Source organism: Myripristis murdjan, chromosome 19, assembly GCF_902150065.1.
Source record: "Myripristis murdjan chromosome 19, fMyrMur1.1, whole genome shotgun sequence".
Classification (NCBI taxonomy): Eukaryota; Metazoa; Chordata; class Actinopteri; order Holocentriformes; family Holocentridae; genus Myripristis; species Myripristis murdjan.
In genome coordinates this window covers 12,186,069-12,206,154 of record NC_043998.1, presented here as the reverse complement: position 1 = coordinate 12,206,154, position 20,086 = coordinate 12,186,069, and the positions used below count along the sequence as shown (strand labels likewise).

Sequence of the window (20,086 nt, the reverse complement as noted above, 5' to 3'; positions counted from 1 at the left end):
CTACAGATTTGATAAGTCTATCCGTCACATGAAATGATTATCGAAGCCAAAATGTACAACTGGACGACCTGTTTGGGGAGTTTGGGAGGATCACAGGTGATGTGGCTGCTGAACAACAGGGGGGCTCAACAGCTCAGACCGGAGCGTGTCAAACGACCAGGTTACAACAGAACCAAGCAAATTAATTAGAAAACGTGTTAAATCTCATTGCAGCAAGGCTCAAAAGGAGACCAAAATAAACCCGTCCCTCTGAGCCGACTTAGCTAAATTTCACCATATTAAAAATGAGGATTACCACCGTCAAAAAAAAAAAAAAAAAAAAAAAAAAAAAAAAAAAGGGAGGGGGGGCAAGATTGTCTGCAGTGCTCAAGCAGAGGCTGCTGGAAACGGACTGAGCGACATCTCAACATCGATTAAGTCTGAATGCATTTCTGTTTTTGTGGAGTGAGAGTGCCAGTTGTCAGTGGTGCAGGAAAACAAGTCGGACTATGTTAAGGTGTGTGAGGGAGTGCAAGACACAGCATATAATTGGAAGGCTTCAGAACACTATAGCAAATGTAAACATAGCCTAGCTCTGGCAGGAAATCCAGTCTATTTTGATTGAACCTCTTTGCAGATCTCAGATTTTGCACTTTAAAAGCCCTTGTGTGTGTGTGTGTGTGTGTGTGTGTGTGTTTGTGTGTTTGTATATATGTGTATATGTATTTATATATATATATATATATATATCAAAAACATGCATCCATACTTTTGTCCCCAACAATATAAAACTGTGTTTTAGTCAAGTGTATATGTGTACGTGTGAGTAAATGGAGGTTTGTGTGTCGTTAACAAGTCTGTATATATGTACAAAGTGTGCCAGCAGTAAGAAAAGTTCACTCATCCCTGACACTAAGATCAATGTGTACAATACACATAAGACATTGGATTTTGGTCATCGGGAAAAAGGCAACACTAAATGATTATTTGTGAATGAAATATCCAACCAATCAAAAGCACACATCAAACCTGAAACAACTTTCTATAAAAAGAAAAAAAGTGTTCTAAAATGCAGTATTTACAACATCACAGGCTTGTAAGCATTGTGCACAGTGTTATTCCCACTGTAGTGCTTGAAATGCTGTTTTCAAAATCTACACAATTCAAAATTCTTAGAAGAATCTATCACACTGCAAGAAAAATACATTTAAAAAAAATGTAACAGTCAACTTCTTAGCCAGCCAAGTATAGCTTTGTTATTGGATATCAAAAGATGTTCCAGGCATGTTCTCAAGTGAAAGACACCATAATCAGTATCAACCATTTCAGTCCTTACTTAGAAATCTCTTTAGGTCTAGAATCCTGTACAAACAATGCAAAACTGAAGTTAACATTGTCAAGATTTTCTAGCTTTTAAAGATCCAGTATAAACAACTTCTATTTGAAGTTGTGTTTTCTATACAGTGTACAAAACGTGCAGTTTTAAGAGTTAAATATTAATATTGGACTTGGATTATTTACATAACAAAAAAAAACCTATTGATATTAACATATATTCCTTCACCACCGCCTTCAAACCATTCCAATTCCCAAACCTCCCACACCAAAAATATTTCCCCTCAAAAAGCCTTAAACAAGATGTTTCCTCTAACATACAAAAAAAAAAAAAAAAAAAAAAAAAACTAGGTTAGGAAAACTCAGAAGTCAGTGAGAAAACAAAGACAACATTGTCTTTCAATATTTTTCCCCCCTTGCTTGATTTAACAGGAAAAATATTATGGGCCCTTGTCATAGGACATTGATGTTAAACAGAAAATCACCCCTAAACAGAATTCACATTTGTTTTACTTTGATTTTGACAGGTCCCTCTAAATTTATGAACATGAATAAGTTTCTTCCCAAACTAGAAATCAGAGACTCAAGACTAAACTGCGATGTTATCAAATGACAACAGAATAAAAAGACCATAACGGCTACAAAGCCATTTTCTGTGTCAAACTGCGCAGCTCCAGAAAGCCCAACCGTGACAGGCTGAAGTCTCAGGCCTCATGTAGTGTTTCGAGAACAATTTCAGTCCTTTAAACTGTCAAATCCACTTTTCAATGGGCTGCAAAAACGTACTTTTGAAGGTGGTTTTAGGCACGTTTTGTAAACACTTTTTTCTTTACTCCCCTGCAGCACAAAAGAGTCATATCTGTGGAGGTTTGTTGATCAATACCAAAAAACTGAACTGTTTGTACACCGGGTTGAAACATGGAGGCTGACACCACCAGAGTGACACGTTTAAATCTGGAGCCAAAAAAAGCAAATGACAAAGCAGTATTATTGCATTGTGATGTGTTAACTCTTCATGTGGTATTTCTGTTGGATCTCTGCTCTACCGTGCAAGCTTATTTAACTTAGACATGTTTTTTTATGATTCTGCCCATTACAGGCCACTATAAGCTGTGCCTGTAACGACCTGCGAAAATTATTGCAGTTTTTTGGTTGCTGATCAAAAGTAATCATGTCAAAAATCATTTAATGCCCCTATAACTATTCAATCACATCACTAACATTTAGTTTTCATCTTGTAAAAGGGGAGGAAAGATTCAAATTGGTAACAAGTTCAGTTCCTACCTGCCTCATTAACAGTGCTGCTGTGGATGCATAAACATTAGATGGAAACATTGCTGACAAATCTCATGGTGAACACAAATAAAGAAACTAAAATGTTTCCCTAAAAGTAGGGAACAAAAAATGTGCAAGGGTGTACAAAGCTTTAGTTCTAGTCTCTACTGCTGAAATACAGTTCATGTTCATCAGAGTCAATTCAACTGTCTAATACCTTGGTCATAACAGTCTATCAATTTGGTTTTGGGGGTGCATTTCACATTTTAAAAAAAGGCCCACATCTTAATGTGCTAAATAACTGAATAATTCCCTTCTTAACATCTCAATTCATCTAAATAATGATTTTGAGTTTGATACTTTGAGTTATAAAGACCATAATGATCCCTTACAAGACCCTTGAGTTGGAGGATATAAGAAGTAACTCAATAGAAGACCCTGAGTGAATCATTGGCCTTGCATGATGATGGCCATATTTTCTAGCATAAAACATTTGAAGATTACAATTCCTACCTTTAGATGGAAAAAAAAAGTCTTGCCGCTAATTCAAAAAGGTCCAGTTTAAATGTACAGGCACAAAAAAAGTCAGTAAACAGACTTATTTACAGAAAGAAATAATAAAAAAAATGGAGGGAAAACATGAAACAAAACGTACACCCCCCTCTTAAATCTCCGTTGTGCCATACGTTCTTCCACAAAGATGATATGTTTGCATCGTAACACCTGGAGCTCATAATACTGAGTCCTCTTCACATCCGGGAACCCCTTTCCTGAAGAATCTGCAGAGACAAAACACACTTTAATGATATAATCAACACAAATGCAACTTAAAAAGGATAATTCTGGTATTCTTCAACCTGGGGCCAAAAGTCTGGTGGGGACAAAAATTGGAAATCGGTCCAGTATTGAGCGAGAACGCTTCATCAGTCCCCATCTATCGTTTGGACCCCAAAAAGTGGAACAATAGGGCGGGTCCAGGTTTAAAAATATCAGAATCATTCTTTAACACATTGCACTGCAAGTCCTCCAATAACTGTTCCCTGCATCTGAGTCCTCAAAAAAAAATAAAATAAGATAAAATATATAAATAAATAATAATAATTAAAAAAATACTAACAACAATAATGATAATAATAATAATAATAATAAAATCAAAATCAGCTGTTTTCCCAAAAAAACACTTATTCCAGCAGCAGTGAGTAATCTCTCAGCCGGCAGCACACATGCATTCACTCTCCTTGCAGGCTGAAACAAACAGTGAATGGAGCAAGGGGAAAAAAGGAAAACAGAGACATGAGGGAGAAAAACAGCACTGTGCTAGAAACTAGGAATATGGGCATGTGGAGCGATGTTAGGGGCAGTTCAAAAAGGGGACAGGGGCAGGTGTGGTCAACCTCGGTACTACAAAGGCATGGTCCTAAAAAACCTACCACTAACTACCGATGCTTACTCTGAACTCCCGAAAAGAAAAGAGGAAATCACAAGTTCACATGAAGGATCGAAAGAAGGCAACAGTAAGCATGTCATGTCGGCTGCCATGTCTGATATAGTCTATGCTTGGGCTGATCAAAGTTTCATGACCTTACACCCACAGTGCCTATAATACGGTCTCATTGATTTGCCCCACATTGCATCTCAGGTTCAACAGATTAACACCAAGTACTGTAATTTTTTTTTTAATGCCAGATCAGTGCTATCAAACATACTGCATATACAGCTGGAAACCTTAACTTTCCACACATTGTCACTCCACAGTGGTGAACTACCGCAAAGCATCTCATTTCTAGCAGAGTGAAAATGTCATCGACTGAAACGTAACTTGGACGCAAACATTATTTACTAGAGTGCAGAGGCTTGACAGTAAAACAACATGGGATGATGACATTTAACGTAAGTGCACACTGCTGGCAAAGAGCATTTCACTCACATTATTTTCCACTCAGCGCAGGCTAATCTATCTGCATGTGTGCATCTGAGATTGCAACTGAAGCGTATGTGTTGTGGTTGATTAATCTGGTTTAGAGTATAAAGGCTCTGTTTTGGCACTGTCAACTACGACAGCTGCAAACCAACAAGCCGACTGACACTTTTGATAGTCCTCAACAGGAGAACGGAGACAATTCTACAGCCATGACAAAATGGGTTTTATCCTACTCGACCATACACATGCACATCATAACGACATATTAAAAAAAGTTCAGTTGACTTTGTTTCAACTGAACTTGTGATGAAGGAGTCTGGGCCGTTTAATTATAGTGCCAATGCTGAGAGACAGTGCAAAGATGCATCATCCCTCCAGGTTTCACCATAATTAGATCAGCAGTGTCTAAGATATCATGTTTGACTTTGACAAAGGGACAGAGTCTGTTCCAAAATCCTCCCCTCCTGATTTTATCGAGTAGAGGATAAGAAGCCCAAGTATAGCAGCTGATGACACAGGATGCCCTCCTCTGACCAAGGTTGTGAGTATAACAATAACAACAAGAGGTCTTATTTAGCCTACTACAAAACAGAGCTTTTCCCATCTGGTTCCAAAGAGAGCTTTACCTGCAGGGAAATAGTTGGACCGGTCTATACAGGCACCACCAGGCTTTTGATCTGGCTTTAGCTTGCAAGTGTTCAAGCCAAAGTTACAGAGTTAAACCCAGCTTCTGCCACTGCATCTGAGTAAAAACATCTTTTTGTCTTTGGAAACAAATGTGACAAAGTTCTCAGTGCAAACTGCGTCAAAGAGGGGATGGAAAGGGAAGGTGAGGAGCAACTGGGGGAGCGTGGAGGAGGGACTAGGAGAGCAGTTGAGCGCTCACCATTGAGTCATAAGTGCTCAACCCTAATCAGAGTCATTCATTTCATAATCCGTCTCTTCGTCCTCGCTCTGAGCAACATGCAGCATGCAGACAGCACAGAAGAAGACAAGAAAGGCATCTTGTAAAAGAATGGAAATGAATGGAGGTGTAAAAGTTAGAAAGGACAACAAACAAGGAGAACAAAAAAAAACATCTAATGGGATATGTTCAATGGGGATTAACATTACTTAACTACATTTAATCTCTCTAGTCCAATGAAGATTTAGAGTCTCAAAAACACCCTTATTACATTGGATCTTCATTGGATTTTATTAAGAGGTTCAATTAAATACACATAACTACTTGCACAAAACACAACAAACTAACACAACAATAAAGTAAAAAAAAAAATGTTAACCAAGAGTACTTTCCAATGACCTCAATTCTCCATTCACTTGTCACAAATAACAGAGTCAAAATGCATCAATAAACACTTGTCTAAATTGAGATTTCTGCTAAATAGAAATGAAATAAAAATATTACATAAATAAAAATGGCCTGTGTTCAATAAAAGAAATTAAAAAAACAAAGAAACCTATACCAAAAATGGTGATCTGTTTGTGTTACAGCTTCTAAACCTTGATGGTATAAAATATAATAATGCATTAAAATAAAATAAAGAACCCATTTTTTTTTTTTTTTTTTAAAAAGGGTGATCTGCTTGAAGTATATGCAAATAGTGTTAAAATCTTAACCGACAAAATCATTGAAAAAGGAGAGTAAATACAGGTTGTTCAGTGTGTTTCTTTATAGGTTGTGGGGCCCCATGGGATGTGCTCCTGCTTTGCTCCCTAAGCCCTCGACAGAATGACCGTCCTTACTCATTGTGCCACTAATACGCTGACCGGTGCTCTCATGCTCCCCCTAACACGGATTACAATGTTGAGACTTTTCCCATTTCAGGTCAAAGCTAACGTGACACAAATCTTCAAGCTGGGTTAATGCTATTAGACCTCTGTGTGGTCTTTGACAGTCAGCATCAAAATAACAGTTGCTCTGCTCCTGCCTAAAACCCAAATGTCTTGTTAGCTGTGAAACTCTCCTGGACTGACAAAATTCAGTGCTCCGTGTTTTTCTTGTGGGTTTTTTTTTTTTTTTCCTTTCTTTTTTTCCCCCCAGTTTATGAACATTTCCACTGCTTTAACTGACAAGCACATGAACTAATGTTGGAGTTTAAAATCATTTCCTGTGATCACTTCTGGATGTAAAGGCAGTCTGGCTTAGCCGCAGCAAGCACAATGTTCTCCTTCATAGAGGTTTCTCATCAATAAACCAAAAGGTACTTATCACAGTCCCGTGGAGACATGTTGATCAACGCAGTGCATTTAAAACCATCCAACACAGGCAGGCATTCACAGATGTTTGCTATGGACTGATTTTCAAACCAGCCTTACCGTTTGTGTACACACACACACTCACTCACCTTCGCCTTCTCACTGGGCTCACTGTTTGTCCCGTATGATTGGTTGTGCAGCTCCTTGGAGACTACACACAGGAACTCTGCTTGGTCCTCATTTCCGTAGTTGTAAGAGGAGCCTATGCTGACCAGCTACGGAGACAAGAGAGCAGAGCACAGAGGAAGAATTAGCATTCGACAGACGGTATTGAGATACAAACTGGACAGCTCGTGGTGGAAAACAGAAGCGGGAGGAAGGTTAACAAAAATTTAAAGCAATGTAAAAAGAGGTTCAGAACCAAACAAGAGACACGGTGTCTGCATCAAGTTAAATTTTAAGACTTTTTAATATATTCGAAGGGAATTGTAAATGAAATATACAACAATTTTTTACCAGTGGAACCGATGTGAATATGAAAACCAGACCAATTAAAGTCTTGGTTTTTATTAAGAGGACAGTGAAGGAGCTGTAAAACAATTTAGGACTGAAATGCTAAATTTACCTGTATTTAAAGACCTTCTAAAGGCCTTAAATACAATTTCAAAATAGGCTTTCAAATTGTCAGTACAATTAAGTTTTTAAGGCTTTGAATACGATTCATGACATTCTGAATCTTTTGAGCACCTGCAGACTTGCCAGTATGGAAATATAAATAAATAAATAAATAAAAAGGAGATATGCTGGGATTCATAAAGATCATGGTAGAAAAAAAAACTACATAGGAGAAACAGATGGAATATTATGTTGAGAAATAAAAGTAATCTGAGGTCCATGATAAGAAATTAATGACTAGTAGAAAGAAAACAGCTTAAGAGACATCAAGGGACAGAAAAGGAGTCAGCAGTCGTCCACTAAGAAAATACAAGTGCATGGAGTCAACCACAGGGAGCAAACATGCTGGCTGAAAATCAAATGGGGAACTAATGGGTTTGATTTGATGGAACCGATCTCATTGTCAGTGAAGTGTTGCGATGCAATGAAGTGCTGGAACCTGTCTCCTCCTCCTCATCAGAAATAATGAATAAAATCAAGGTGGAGCAAACCACTAAGTAGCCCACTCCCACCTTTTATAGCAGTGTCACTTGTTAGCTTTGTGACAAAGATTTGATTGATATTAACATTATGTAAACAGCAAATGTAGGGTTTTCTCTAATATTAAAATTGTCAAGTAAATTATTATCAATGCTACTGGCACGGTTCTACTGTCACTGTGAGCTGCTCTCTATCAGCATTTTTTATGATTTCCACTCCTTCCTGCTTGTGTTGCATAACTTACCAGTCAACCAGAAGGGTTTACTGAACATTTTACAGGGAGTAGAGGGTGAGTAGACCCAAATTCAGCCAAATGAAAACATCACCGAGGCTGCTGCTTTTAACAGTGAGTGCTTTTTTCTCCTGTAGACTGTAGCAGTCACGCCAGCTCTTTTCCTAAGCTATACACCAATGAGAAAATCCTACACATCATTTTAAAATTTATCTCCAAGACAAATAATAAGTAACTTTTAATGTTTCTGCTCCTGATAACATGTCTTATTTACAACAGGACACAAATAACAAGGACATGAGAGGTAAAACTATAAAAGGGGACAGGATCTTTCAAACAAAAACAAGAAGACAGCGTGCACACGTTGGAAAACAACTGTCAGAAAAACAGAGCAATTCCTCTTCCGGAATAACTGCTTTTAAACTCGATGTTAAGTGTGTGTGTGTGTGCTGCAGGCTACATACTGCCTGCACCCAGGGTGTGCATGTTCAGACATGCACTGCTTCATTAGCCACTCCTGCCTGAGACTTGTTGTTGTCGACAGATCTCGCTTTGCAGCAAAAAGCAAAAAGTGCTGGCTACTGAGGATCCCAGCATGCAGCAAAACTAAACACCCACAATGTCTAACTATGCTCGTTTTAAATAATAACCTTGCATGGCCAATGACCGTGACACACCTTCACAACAACCTGACTGTAATTATGGAGTCCTGAAGGCAGCAGTGCCATTAGTGGGCCTAAAACCGAGGCAGTAGGTCAGCTAAGCTCGTCCCCCCTGACGACTCCCCTGGGCTGGCTACTGAGCTTTACACTTTGCATAAGGGAGTGTTTCTAGGGGTTTCCCATCTGACCTGTGTAAGGAGATTAGTGAGATTTTAGCTCTGATGGGAGATCCAGTGATCCCTCATCTCTATGGGGAGATTCATTCTCACACAAAAGCACACACACGCCCACACACACATTGTGTTCTCTCATCAGATATAATCCCTTGGTGTACAACTCAGTACTGTAAACTTGAGCAATTCAATTTTAACGTTTGAATCTATTTCAGTTTGTAGGTGAAGTATGCGGGGAAGATTAAAAACAACTGGTACTGCACCCGCATTTCTAAGACTTTTAACTGTAAACAACCATCAGTGTATTGTAGCACAGTCACCCAAAATAGCCAAGGAGCTACATCAAAGCAAAACAAAGGAAGTTGTTGACAAGATATAACAAACTGTGAATGGGGAATGGAGAAAAAACAAAAAAAACAAAAAAACGACAACCACGCACACAAGAAAAAGGTGTCATGTTCTTGTAGCCTCATTGGTGCACAAGCAATACAAAATGAACACTCAAAAGAATCAACTCAAAAATGGCCAACAGCTATGTGTCAAGTTGGGACATACAATGGACAACATGGGGACCATGCAGTGACCAGCCCGTGGACAGAAATTTGTGGGACACACCTCTCCGCTGTTGTTTGGCAAAGCAGACTCCTCTCCCTTCACCTCCCTTGACACAATCAGCAGAAACTCTGACTGGTGGGCCCGCCCGTAACCTATACTGACAAGCTGCAACAACCAATCAGAGCACAGAAGGGATGCCCGGATCATGTATGCTGACATTCAGAAAGATGCGATTTGCTGTTTGGATGTTTGTTTTTTTTTGTTTGTTGTTGTTTTTTTCCAATTTCCAACACTGAGGATTGGATTTTTCTGGTCAATGTGAGGATAGCGGGGTGGGTGAAGCACATAAAAGGAGGATTACTGCTGTGACTCTGTGGGAAGGGCTTTACCTGCTCAAACTTCCAGCCGTCAGACATGGTGGACACCATCTGTGTCAGCTCCTCCTCCTGGCACTGCAGCACCCGGTACACATGCTTCACCGGAGCCTGAGAGGAGGGAGAGGAGGGTGAAAAGGGATGGGAACAAAGACAGGTGGTCAGAGTGTACACAATCAAAACACAAGAATTAACAAATTCCATGAGAAATCTCAGTTAGATGAACACTGCTGGACTTTACACACCTGTGATGTTTTGCAGTCCCGTTCCCTGATCTTGTCCTTGATGAGCTTTATTAATGATGTGATGTTGTAGAATTCGGCTTCTTCCAGCACACCTAAAAGCAAAAGTGAAAACAGAAAACAATGTATCATTTTGGGCTGAGCAACGCTGTGATAGCAAAAGGTCAGGCTTAGCCAAACACCATGCTGCTGGAGATGCTCCTGTTTGTACCTGTAATGTTTAACCAAACAGATTAGATGTGAAAGGTTTCATAAAATGTTTTGGTATCAACTTCTTTTTAAACTTTTTAAGCCTGGCACGGACAAGCATTGCAAGAAAATTAATTTTTAGATGCTGGTGCTACAGGTCTTGGAGAATCTGCATATTTCATACCTGCAATTAGTTAGTAGCTGTAGTTAGTGGAAAACAAGAAAAATCTAGATTGAAATGGTAAATGGTGAAAAGTTGTAAGGTCAGCCCCATTAAAATTGTTTATTTCCAGGTCACAGCACAATTTTGTCCTTTGCGCAGGAATGGGGGAAATGTGCAGCAAGTGCCTGTGCCTTTTCCCCTATTCCAATGTCTGGGTCTTACGCTGAACTCAGACAGAGTCTGGCCATCCAGCAGAAACACACTAAACCCGTTCATTTTGAATGTGGTAGTTCAGCAGTGCTGCGCAGGGTGCTGACAGGGTGTGCCACAGGGTGTTCTAGCAAATACCGCAGTGCCAACCAGCAAGAAGTTGAAACAGATTAAACTTTTACAGGAACGTAACCCAACGCCATGCTGCAGTGGCCAATCACATAAGCCAGCGATCAGACTAAACAGGCAGACGGTGGACAGACGGGCCACATAGTGACTCACATCCACACAACGTTGAGGCAAGTCGCCGGACTGCCTGATTTTATCTGAATGCAACGTTATGGTGGTTTTCTACTCCTCTGGCAGGGATTATAAATGCAAATTAGAGGAAAAGTAGTACCCTAGTTAGCCTGTAGTATTTTTGCACAGAGTACTTTTCATGTTTTATATTTACCATTTATTTACCGTTTAGACCCTGGTTACAAAGTCTTCAGTAATTTTACCAAAGTAAACAATTTTAGCATGTTAGTAACCTTAACATTAACAAAATCCAGTCTGGTTATTTTTAGCTGAATTTTTAGTCCACAGTTAAAGGCATTCTAGTACAGTTGAATGATACTGAAAATAATTATTAAGGAACAAAACTTTGTTATAAAAAAGCTGTTTGTGTTTATCTAATATAATATGTAGAACTGACAGAATATATATGCAATATAGATCTGCCTTATTGTGCCCTCTGTTAATAGTCACTTTGCATAAAGCCAGCACTACCTGTTAATAACTTCTTATTTAATATTTTGTAAATAGAGTACTATGGAGTAAATGGAGTTAACTTTTCCCTCTTACACCAACATACCAAAACAAATTCTGTGTATGTTCTTAAACTATTTGGAAATAAACCCGATTCTGATTACCTTCCTCTGCCAAGTCCCTGTTGAGCACCAGTTTGCCATGCCTCAAGTAGTTGAGCACTGGCCCAAAGTACGTGGGGTCTCTGTCGATGAGATAGGCACCAGTTTCATCCTGGAAAACAGAGCAAAAGAAAGATAAGATTAATAGCATTAAAGTTTGGATTTAAGCCAAAACATCACAGCTTCATCAAACATACGTGTGTAAGACCAAGCTCAGCATCAGTGTGTAAAACTGATGGTATATAAATTATGAGGTCAGCTCCTGTGCTGATTATTTCTACATGCGGTGTGAAGACATGCACACACAGCCACACACCACAGCTTAGGAATATCACTTCCATATTCCCAAAGGCCTTGAGTTTGATCCTCATTGCTTCACAACCACTGGGTATTCCCCTATTTCTGTAAGTACTGTGATTAGAAGGTCTTTGTCTCGTGGGGGAAAAGGAGGTTAAAACAATTAGAGCAGAACAGAAAGAGATTTGGAACAGCAGGCTGAATCCACCGAGGGGACCCGAAGGAAGCGCTGCTATCTCGGCGTACAACTAACAATTAGCCCACTCTGGTGTACGTTATAGTTAGCTCAGCCCACGAAAAAGTCAATTTCTAAAGTAGTCAAATGACTGCAGTTAACACTATTGCACAAACATGGCAAAAGAGCAGAATATAAAGTACGTTTTGCCTGAAGTCTGAGTGGATCACATCCACCGAAACACTCAACAGGAGAGAAAACCCCCAAGCAAATTTTGTGCAAATGCACATATGCAACAGGATGTGTGAGTTTGCATCAGTTGATCCGATGGCCTCAGGAGCAATCTAGACAAATTAGCAGTCCTGCAGGGTCATTGCAGCTTCCCCAAACATTATTTACACAAATACACAAGCAATATTTTCATACTTTCCTGGACACGACCACAATCATAGAGCCAAGTCTTCACTGGCAAACAGAGGTGCACATTCATAGCTGGCTTCCCTTCAGAAGTCCAGAGATTGATGGGACTTCAACTTAGAACCCATTAATCTTTCCAATAATGAGAAAAGGTCCCAGTGCATTTTCTTTTGTAATGAATATCTGAACCCTCTTGGCTGGCTGACCTCCTTTCCATGGCAAAAATACCCCACAGGAGCCCAATGGACTTCTATTCTAGTCTTATTGCTATGTTTCAGTTCTTACATCTCTACAGACATTGAAGTTTAAACACAAGCACATGTGGCCTTAAACAGAGGACCCAAATAAGTCCACAGTTACGCAGGTAAACCCATTTAAGTTTTAGTTTCCATACAGAGGGGTTAAGCTTTTCCATATAGCAACTGCATGTGTAACTTGTAAACTACATTTCACTTATTAATTTATGTTTGGACCGACACTTCTACTGTATTTCTCCAAGCAAGAACTTCAACAGCTATTCAGAAATTTTGTTAAATTATAATCTCCTGATTTGACATGTCAAGTCACTACTAACATCTAGCCAAGAAGAGTGATGATTTCCAATTGGTGGATGCTCCTCTCTCTCTGGTTAAAGCTGACTACACAAATCAAACTTTTGAGAGTCTTGCTCTGGAGGTCAGACGTCTGGGTGAGTAGCCCACAAAGTATCTGATTTATCTGAGTTACCATCATGGTGCTCAAAGGCGAATGTATTTTGTGAGAATAGAGTAGAAACAGGACTACAATTAAAATATTGTATTTTCAAAACCACTGAAACATTTGATGAATCCAGGTTTATCCTCAGACCACACAGGTGAATCCAGGAGTGATTCCACTATTAAAACATGACTGATCTTGAGATACTGACTTGACTTATGATCTTCCAAGAATGTCAAGTAAACTAGGGTTAGACTTATATTTTGGATCAATATTATCTTGTTATTCCAGTGTGATGTATCATCTGTTTTTAGGCCTATCCCACTCTGCATTGGGTGGGGAGCGCAGCTGAGAAGGACAGGGAGGGTCAGCAGGAGCGACCATCAATCTGATTACAAACTCAAGTACAGCACGACATATCAAATACCATTCATCACCTCATTTTGATTTTTAACCCTGGAAAAAAGGGAATTGCTGATTTATCGCCTTTAATTTATGTGGAGGTGAGGCGTGCTTGTGTTCCATCTTAAACAACACACAGATATTAGTGAACACCAACAAATATGTTTTAGCAGTGTTTCCTCTGTATTAATTTAGAAATGGTGTGCCACCACAACAAGGAAATGAAAACCACTTCAAGAAGAATTGTGAAACTAAAAAACACGGCAACTCTGTCTTACTATTAAAAGTAAAACAAACATAGTCCAAATGTTATACAAGTAATGATTATTTTATGGATTTTTTATTACTGCCCTGTCCACTGCAGCAGCATAAAATTTGAGGAAACACTGGTTTTAGTGTTTCTGATCCCTTTAAATATTGGACCAGACATTTTCATCTATGATCACAGCAACATAAAGGGGAATATAAAACCTGAGAAAAAAATATTCTCCTTACATATTTTTTCCATTTAATTGATCAATAATGTTTAGTGCAAACTAACAGCTCATTTTAAAATAATGTATCCCCAAGTCCCATCACTGTTGAATAAGTGGTTGGGTAAACCTGCCTTATAGACGGCAACAGTGAAAGTACAGTGTCGGTTTAAATTGTCTTTTAGTGTCCCATGATGGCTAAAATGATGTTTCAAAGGTTTTTCCAAATTGACAAGAATTAAAAGGATTTTTGAAACTCAATACTTGACAATACTCTGTTGGGGGATAAAAATAGTCAAATTCAAAGCCACCATGAAATGAGCTCACATGATTTCTACTTCCTGTAAAACAGTATCTTAGATAGTGACATCATCCTGCACTAATGTGTGTAAATAGCCTAATGGGTGTAAATTAAAATGTCAACCAATAAAGCCTTCACAGATCTTTAAACAGCCTCTCTCATCCACCTATCCCTTCAAATAAAAATGTGTTTCTCTCCAAAATTTATATCCTATTGGTTTGCACTTATGAATAATCCCTTCCCTGCATTCTGTCCCACCCCAACCGTCCTGTTTAAACAGGAACTACATAGAATCAAGAAAGTAAGAGTCCATTTGATGGGGTGTTTAAAGAATTAAAGAAAAATACCCTCTATTGGCAGCTTCAATAAAAACATCAAGGTGGGCGCATCAGACGTCTGAAACCCAAATGGGTCAAAACCTAAAGCTACAATGTAACCTAAAACCTATGTGTACTCCACATTCCCATAAACTTGAACAAGCTAACCCATTGTGCCGAGGAGCTCCATGCTGTCCTCTGGGTGTACATGGAGCGATGGGGGAGTCCTCCCTCTTGGGGTGACAGTGACCCAGTTAGACTGAGCTGATTTTAGGGGCACTGGATTGTAATTTGTGTGGACTCAAATACACAAAGGGGACAGTGTTTTAATTAAAAACAAAAGGCTGTGTCTCTGGGGGCCCGGGCTGGGGAGCACTGGGCAACAAACAGAGGGGCGGGGACAGTGAGCATGTGTGAGGAAACAGGACAAGCGCCGCAAGAAAATACAGTAGACAGGCAGGAAAGGAGATAGCAAGCTGAATAACTGGCAGGATGACAGTCAATGAATTAGGAAACTCTGAATAAAAGTATGATGGTTAATTAAATGAGTTCATTATCCATGTTTTTTATTTTTCATGGTCATGACAGTATTAAAACCAGGGGACAATGTGAAATACTGAATAATGTGCTAATCAAAGAGCAGGCTTAACCTCAAAGTTTAAAGTCCCATCATGGAAAATGACAAAACATCCATGTTGCAGGTCTATTTATGGAGAAAAGCTAGACCTATCTGGACAAAAAGGGGGGCACTAAACATGAAGAGACTGATCCTAGTGTCCCATTATTGTGGTGGGAACAGCAAATATACACAGGCTAACTGCAACTCTCAAATTTATTGAGATGCACCAAGACAGATGACAGTTACATGTCTCTTTTCAATGTGACTGGAGAGACATTTGTGAGATGGCATGCACTTCCACACACTTAATGCCCGTTATACACATTCTCTTCCATGTTGCATTGCATCCATTGTGAATGTTTCTGAATATTATGTTGAATGATTGCAATATGGATCTGATGATCCAAGGGCAAGGGGAGGTAGATCTATCCCTTTTCTAACTCTAGGCTGGAATAAAAAAGCCAAAAATAAAATAGCTAAATAAACAAAGACACTGAAACAACTGCAAACCAAACCTACAATAACCACCCGATTCATTTAGTGTGGGGGGGCAGCACAAGCGTTTAACAATGTTACATGGTTCTCATCTCATATCACTGGGATAAATCCTCTTGAAGATAATGGGTAGTAAATTGTTCAGTTGTGACGTGGATCAAAGTAGGCCTAATCATGAGCAGATTCTAAGACAAAGATAACTGTGACTTAAAATGAAGGTAAACAGTCTAATTGGAAGGGTGGACTTCACAAAAAGGAAAGCTTACTGTATACCCTAATCGTTCTTCTTCTACACACAATACATATCCTCCCATAGGAAATACCACAGTGGCCCACCCTTCAAGAACATGAAGTCTGATACGACTTTTTAGACACATGAACACGGCAGCTGTATCCGTTATTCAACAAATCATGACAAAAAATTCCTTTTTGGCTTCTGCTCACTACAATGGGTGTACACTAAAATGCTGCATAGCAACATTCATTGTTTCATGCTTAGCACATGGAGGTATCAGTCATTTCTTGCACACACAAAAACAAGTATGCTGGCTTAATTGCATTCACTGCTAAAAATCATATAGGCTGTCTAATTAGAGGCTTGCTTGCTTCATCTAATATTTCAACTGCAACCGAGACAAAAATGCCATTTACACTGTCATGTGAAACAGTTCCAATCCACAAATTTGCTCAGGCTCAGGATAAAATGAATGAAAGCCTTATTAACACTGCTCGCTTTCACTTCAGCTGAGCTAGGGTATAAGCACCCTGCGGAAACAGGGCTTAAAGATGTTGCGGTAGATCTTCTGAGTCACATGACTGTAGCTACTTAGCTAAGCCAAGTGGAAGTCTGATCCTTGCTGAGCAAGAGCCAAAGTCCCTGTGGAGTACAAGTAGTAATGGCATAGTCAAATAGGCCTTCCTTGTCTAAATAATACATACATCACATCAAGCCTGCATTATCTGAAACTATCTCAGATTTCAAAATATTTAACGCTGTCATTTCAGTGCAAATTTGACCTTTCCTGTAGGGTGGGGTGGGAAGGATGGTCTCATCCTCCTTCCACCATTTTCTAAGCACGCATGATTTTGCAAAGCAACACCAGCAGTGCATTTAGCTGAACAATTTATGATGGAGTGGTGTTTCAGGCACTAAATGAACAGCTCCTTTTAGATGACCCCTAAAAGCTTCCCTGTCAGTTCCTCGGCCAGGCTGGCAAGCAGGAAATTACTGCCACACGGAGCTTTCTCTATTGAAATCAGCAATGCTATAATCACAGATGAAGCTTAATGTAAAATATGTACTCAGTAATTAGAGAGGCCCGAGTTCCAGTTGGCGACATTTGAAAACAAGCCTGTAATCAATTGTGCGTGTCTGGATTTTTTTGAATGAAGTGGCCTTTGGCTGGTCATGGTGATGGAGCGGGCCTGGAGTGGTCTAGAGTTGCACCTGATTTGCCAGTGGCACTGCAGCGTTGTATTGAGCATTGACTATGTGGAGGTTGTAGAGAAGGAGATGATATCACTGTTAAATATTTACGTTTCCTCCCGCAGTGTGCTCAGGCATGACATACAATGTGAGCCCTGCATTAAACGCAGCCATATTTCCACACAGGCCGCAGAGAGCACCTTCTCAGCCGGCAAATGGAGATGAATATGAAGGGAAGGAAAAAAAAAAAATCAGATGTGAAAGGAACAAGAATTCTATGTGATGGAATGCTTGAAAAATTGATGCAGCTCTCAAAACCAGAAAGCTGGATCTCTGCTTGAGTGGTTTGAGAGGAGTAGTCTGCCACTACACATTAAAGAAAAGGATGGATTTCCAGTGATGTGCATCTCTCAGCTTGATGATTGGGCTACTAACAACTTTTTGACAGCGCTAACTGCTTAAGATACTTCTGACATGAATCAGTAGGCTAGATGTAAGCTGCACTCTCTTTAACTACTTCGCCAAAATTGCAGAGTAACAATATCATACTAACATGATTGCAGAGATGGGTGTTTGTCATTTTAAAAATAGACAATTTAAGAGACAGACGTGGATACCTATATGTTTAAAACATAAATGGACTGTGAGCTGTGATGACTGGTCGTGCATATGAGTGCACTTCCTTCACTTTCTCCCTGGTCTACCCCAATGTGCAAAATAGGCTCCAGTCAACAACATGAATAATGCAGTTCTCCTCAAGAGTCCTACTGAAGCACGTCAGCCTGCGTGACTGAGAACTGAACCACTCATTTCCTTGGCTAAGAAACACAATACTGCATTCGCCAAAACCAGAACACTTCAATAAACCACCAATCTTCTGGTCTCCCTGTTCACATACAAGCTTATGTGAGGTGACAAAAATATAGGCCTTCTTGACAGACATACATGTGTTGAATCATGAATGACACAAATCATGTCAACATATACGGCTTGAGTGCAAGTGGGAAGTAAAGCAACACCCTGTCCTATATACGGAGAGCTGCTTTAAGTCAGAGATGCCTGCAGCAAAGGAGAGCAGTAATGGCTTGCAAGTTCAATATGCACTTAAGACAGGGGATTTAGATAGGCTGATCAGTTGCTCATGGCAGGGTAAACTGACAAAAACAAGCTGATTATTCAGAGATTAAGATATTTGCATGAAAATATGAGAGGAGCCAAGGCCTAAGATGGGTATAAGGGGGTTAGTGGTTTAGATTAAAATGTGTAAGTAGATAAGTACAATGGATAATAATGGAACAGTGGAAACAACGGAGCAAAACAGAGCACACCGCACCATGCATACACACTGAGTGCTTGGGGGACTTGAACACACTCCTGTTACCGGCAGATGGACAAACAGAGAGGCGCCTGATTCTCGCCCAATGAAGCCATTGAGGGAGATGAGTGACATCATCCCTTGCTCTTGGTTGTCAGCACCTCACCCCACTTGGCAATGACTTGTGCACTCATTAGGAGAGGTCTGCCACAGAGGCTGATTATTATTGCAGACCAGACAGATGAGGTGGGGGTGCATCACTGCAAAGAAACAAACTACTGCACCCACCTCCATTTAAAAAACAAACAAACAAAAAAAAAATAATAATACAATAGTTTGGCTAGTACTATGACTGCATCGAAAATGCTATTTGATAAGGTTTCTAGAAAAATCCACCACTTCTGCACTTGTGTGTGTGCTCGACATATGACAGATAAATGTGTTAACGCTTTTCTGACATCTGACACCTTGATGAGTGCAACGCAATGCAATGGCCTCGGATGGGGAAAGTTTCTAACTAACGTTGCTGTGCCAACTTGGAAAGCTGCACTTAAAAACTGGTTATTAGTTAGATAATTCCAATTGGTAATAATTTGCGTACCTATTTAGGTGAGAGTAAGACCAAGAGCGCCCGGTTTTTGCAATGTAATTAATGTTAATGTTACTTAAACGTCATGAAGCAACATTAGACTCAAGCTAGCAGGCTCGTGTCATGTGGTGACTGTCGGAATCTAGCTAGCTTAGCAGGTTAATGCTAGCTAGCTACAACGAATGCAAGCTAGCGTTAAGTAACTACAGAAGACGCGTTTCCGCAGCTTTAACACAACTGAAAAAGTGACTACACAAGTCCACGAGAGTAACCGCTACCCTGCCTTTCGTATCAATACCGGACACACAGAGTGCTAGTAAGTTTGGCACAAAATAACGAGCTAGTGCGCTTCCGACTCGTAAGCTAAGTAGCTCGGCTAACTTAGCATTTACTGTTACCTTATCGGAGTCGAGCTCGGGGTCAGCTTGGCTCAGTCTGTACAGAAATGACTTGGGATCTCGACACAGCGTCTGTCTTGTTGTTAGAAAATATGTCCCCCCGACGTTCAGGCGAATCCATTTCGATGCCCCGACGCTGGATGAAATGTTTTTCTCTGCCGAGGAATGGGCCAAACATCTCCGATAAACGGAGCCGCTTGTCTCGGAGCTGTTTTCTGCCATCCCTCTTCTCCGCCCTCGGCTCTGTCTGTGCGGCTGACAGGAAATATCTCAGCTGCAGCTCCTAGATTCCACGATTCATGCAAAGCAGGGTGCCAGCTCTTCAGCCACTCCTACTGCCGCTCCGCCAGCGCTCACACACACTCGGTTAGATTATTCCCAAGAAACGAGGTCCCCCACTGATAACTTAATCTACTGGCGTCTCAATGTGGGCCAGTGGTTTTCGCACATTTAGGCCTACTCAACTCATCTGGTTAGAAATGCCTCTGCAAAAATGATTTTAAAGTAAATGCCGTATGCCCAGCATCTTATTTATGTTAATTTATTTGAGTATTTTATGTTAATTTGTTGAGTCATCAGCTGACCACAGTC

General features: G+C 40.0%; 1 protein-coding gene across 4 annotated transcripts; it reads right to left on the bottom strand.

Annotated features, from left to right (window-relative positions):
- Positions 1–600: 600 nt before the first annotated feature.
- kctd5b (potassium channel tetramerization domain containing 5b) lies at positions 601–19,837 on the bottom strand. 4 transcript variants are annotated; one of them, XM_030078077.1, is made up of 8 exons: positions 19,496–19,837; positions 11,579–11,687; positions 10,106–10,197; positions 9,876–9,971; positions 9,547–9,651; positions 6,859–6,984; positions 5,397–5,464; positions 601–3,368 (listed from the first exon to the last, which is right to left on the bottom strand). In XM_030078077.1, exons 1-7 carry the CDS (start codon positions 19,715–19,717, stop codon positions 5,420–5,422), a joined length of 795 nt encoding a protein of 264 aa, XP_029933937.1. In that variant the 5' UTR covers positions 19,718–19,837; the 3' UTR covers positions 601–3,368; positions 5,397–5,419. The 4 variants fall into 4 exon arrangements, with proteins under 4 accessions (XP_029933937.1, XP_029933938.1, XP_029933939.1 ...); XM_030078078.1 differs by lacking the exon at positions 5,397–5,464 and having other exon boundaries at positions 19,496–19,835; XM_030078079.1 differs by lacking the exon at positions 9,547–9,651 and having other exon boundaries at positions 19,496–19,833.
- Between the last annotated feature and the right edge of the window lie 249 nt (positions 19,838–20,086).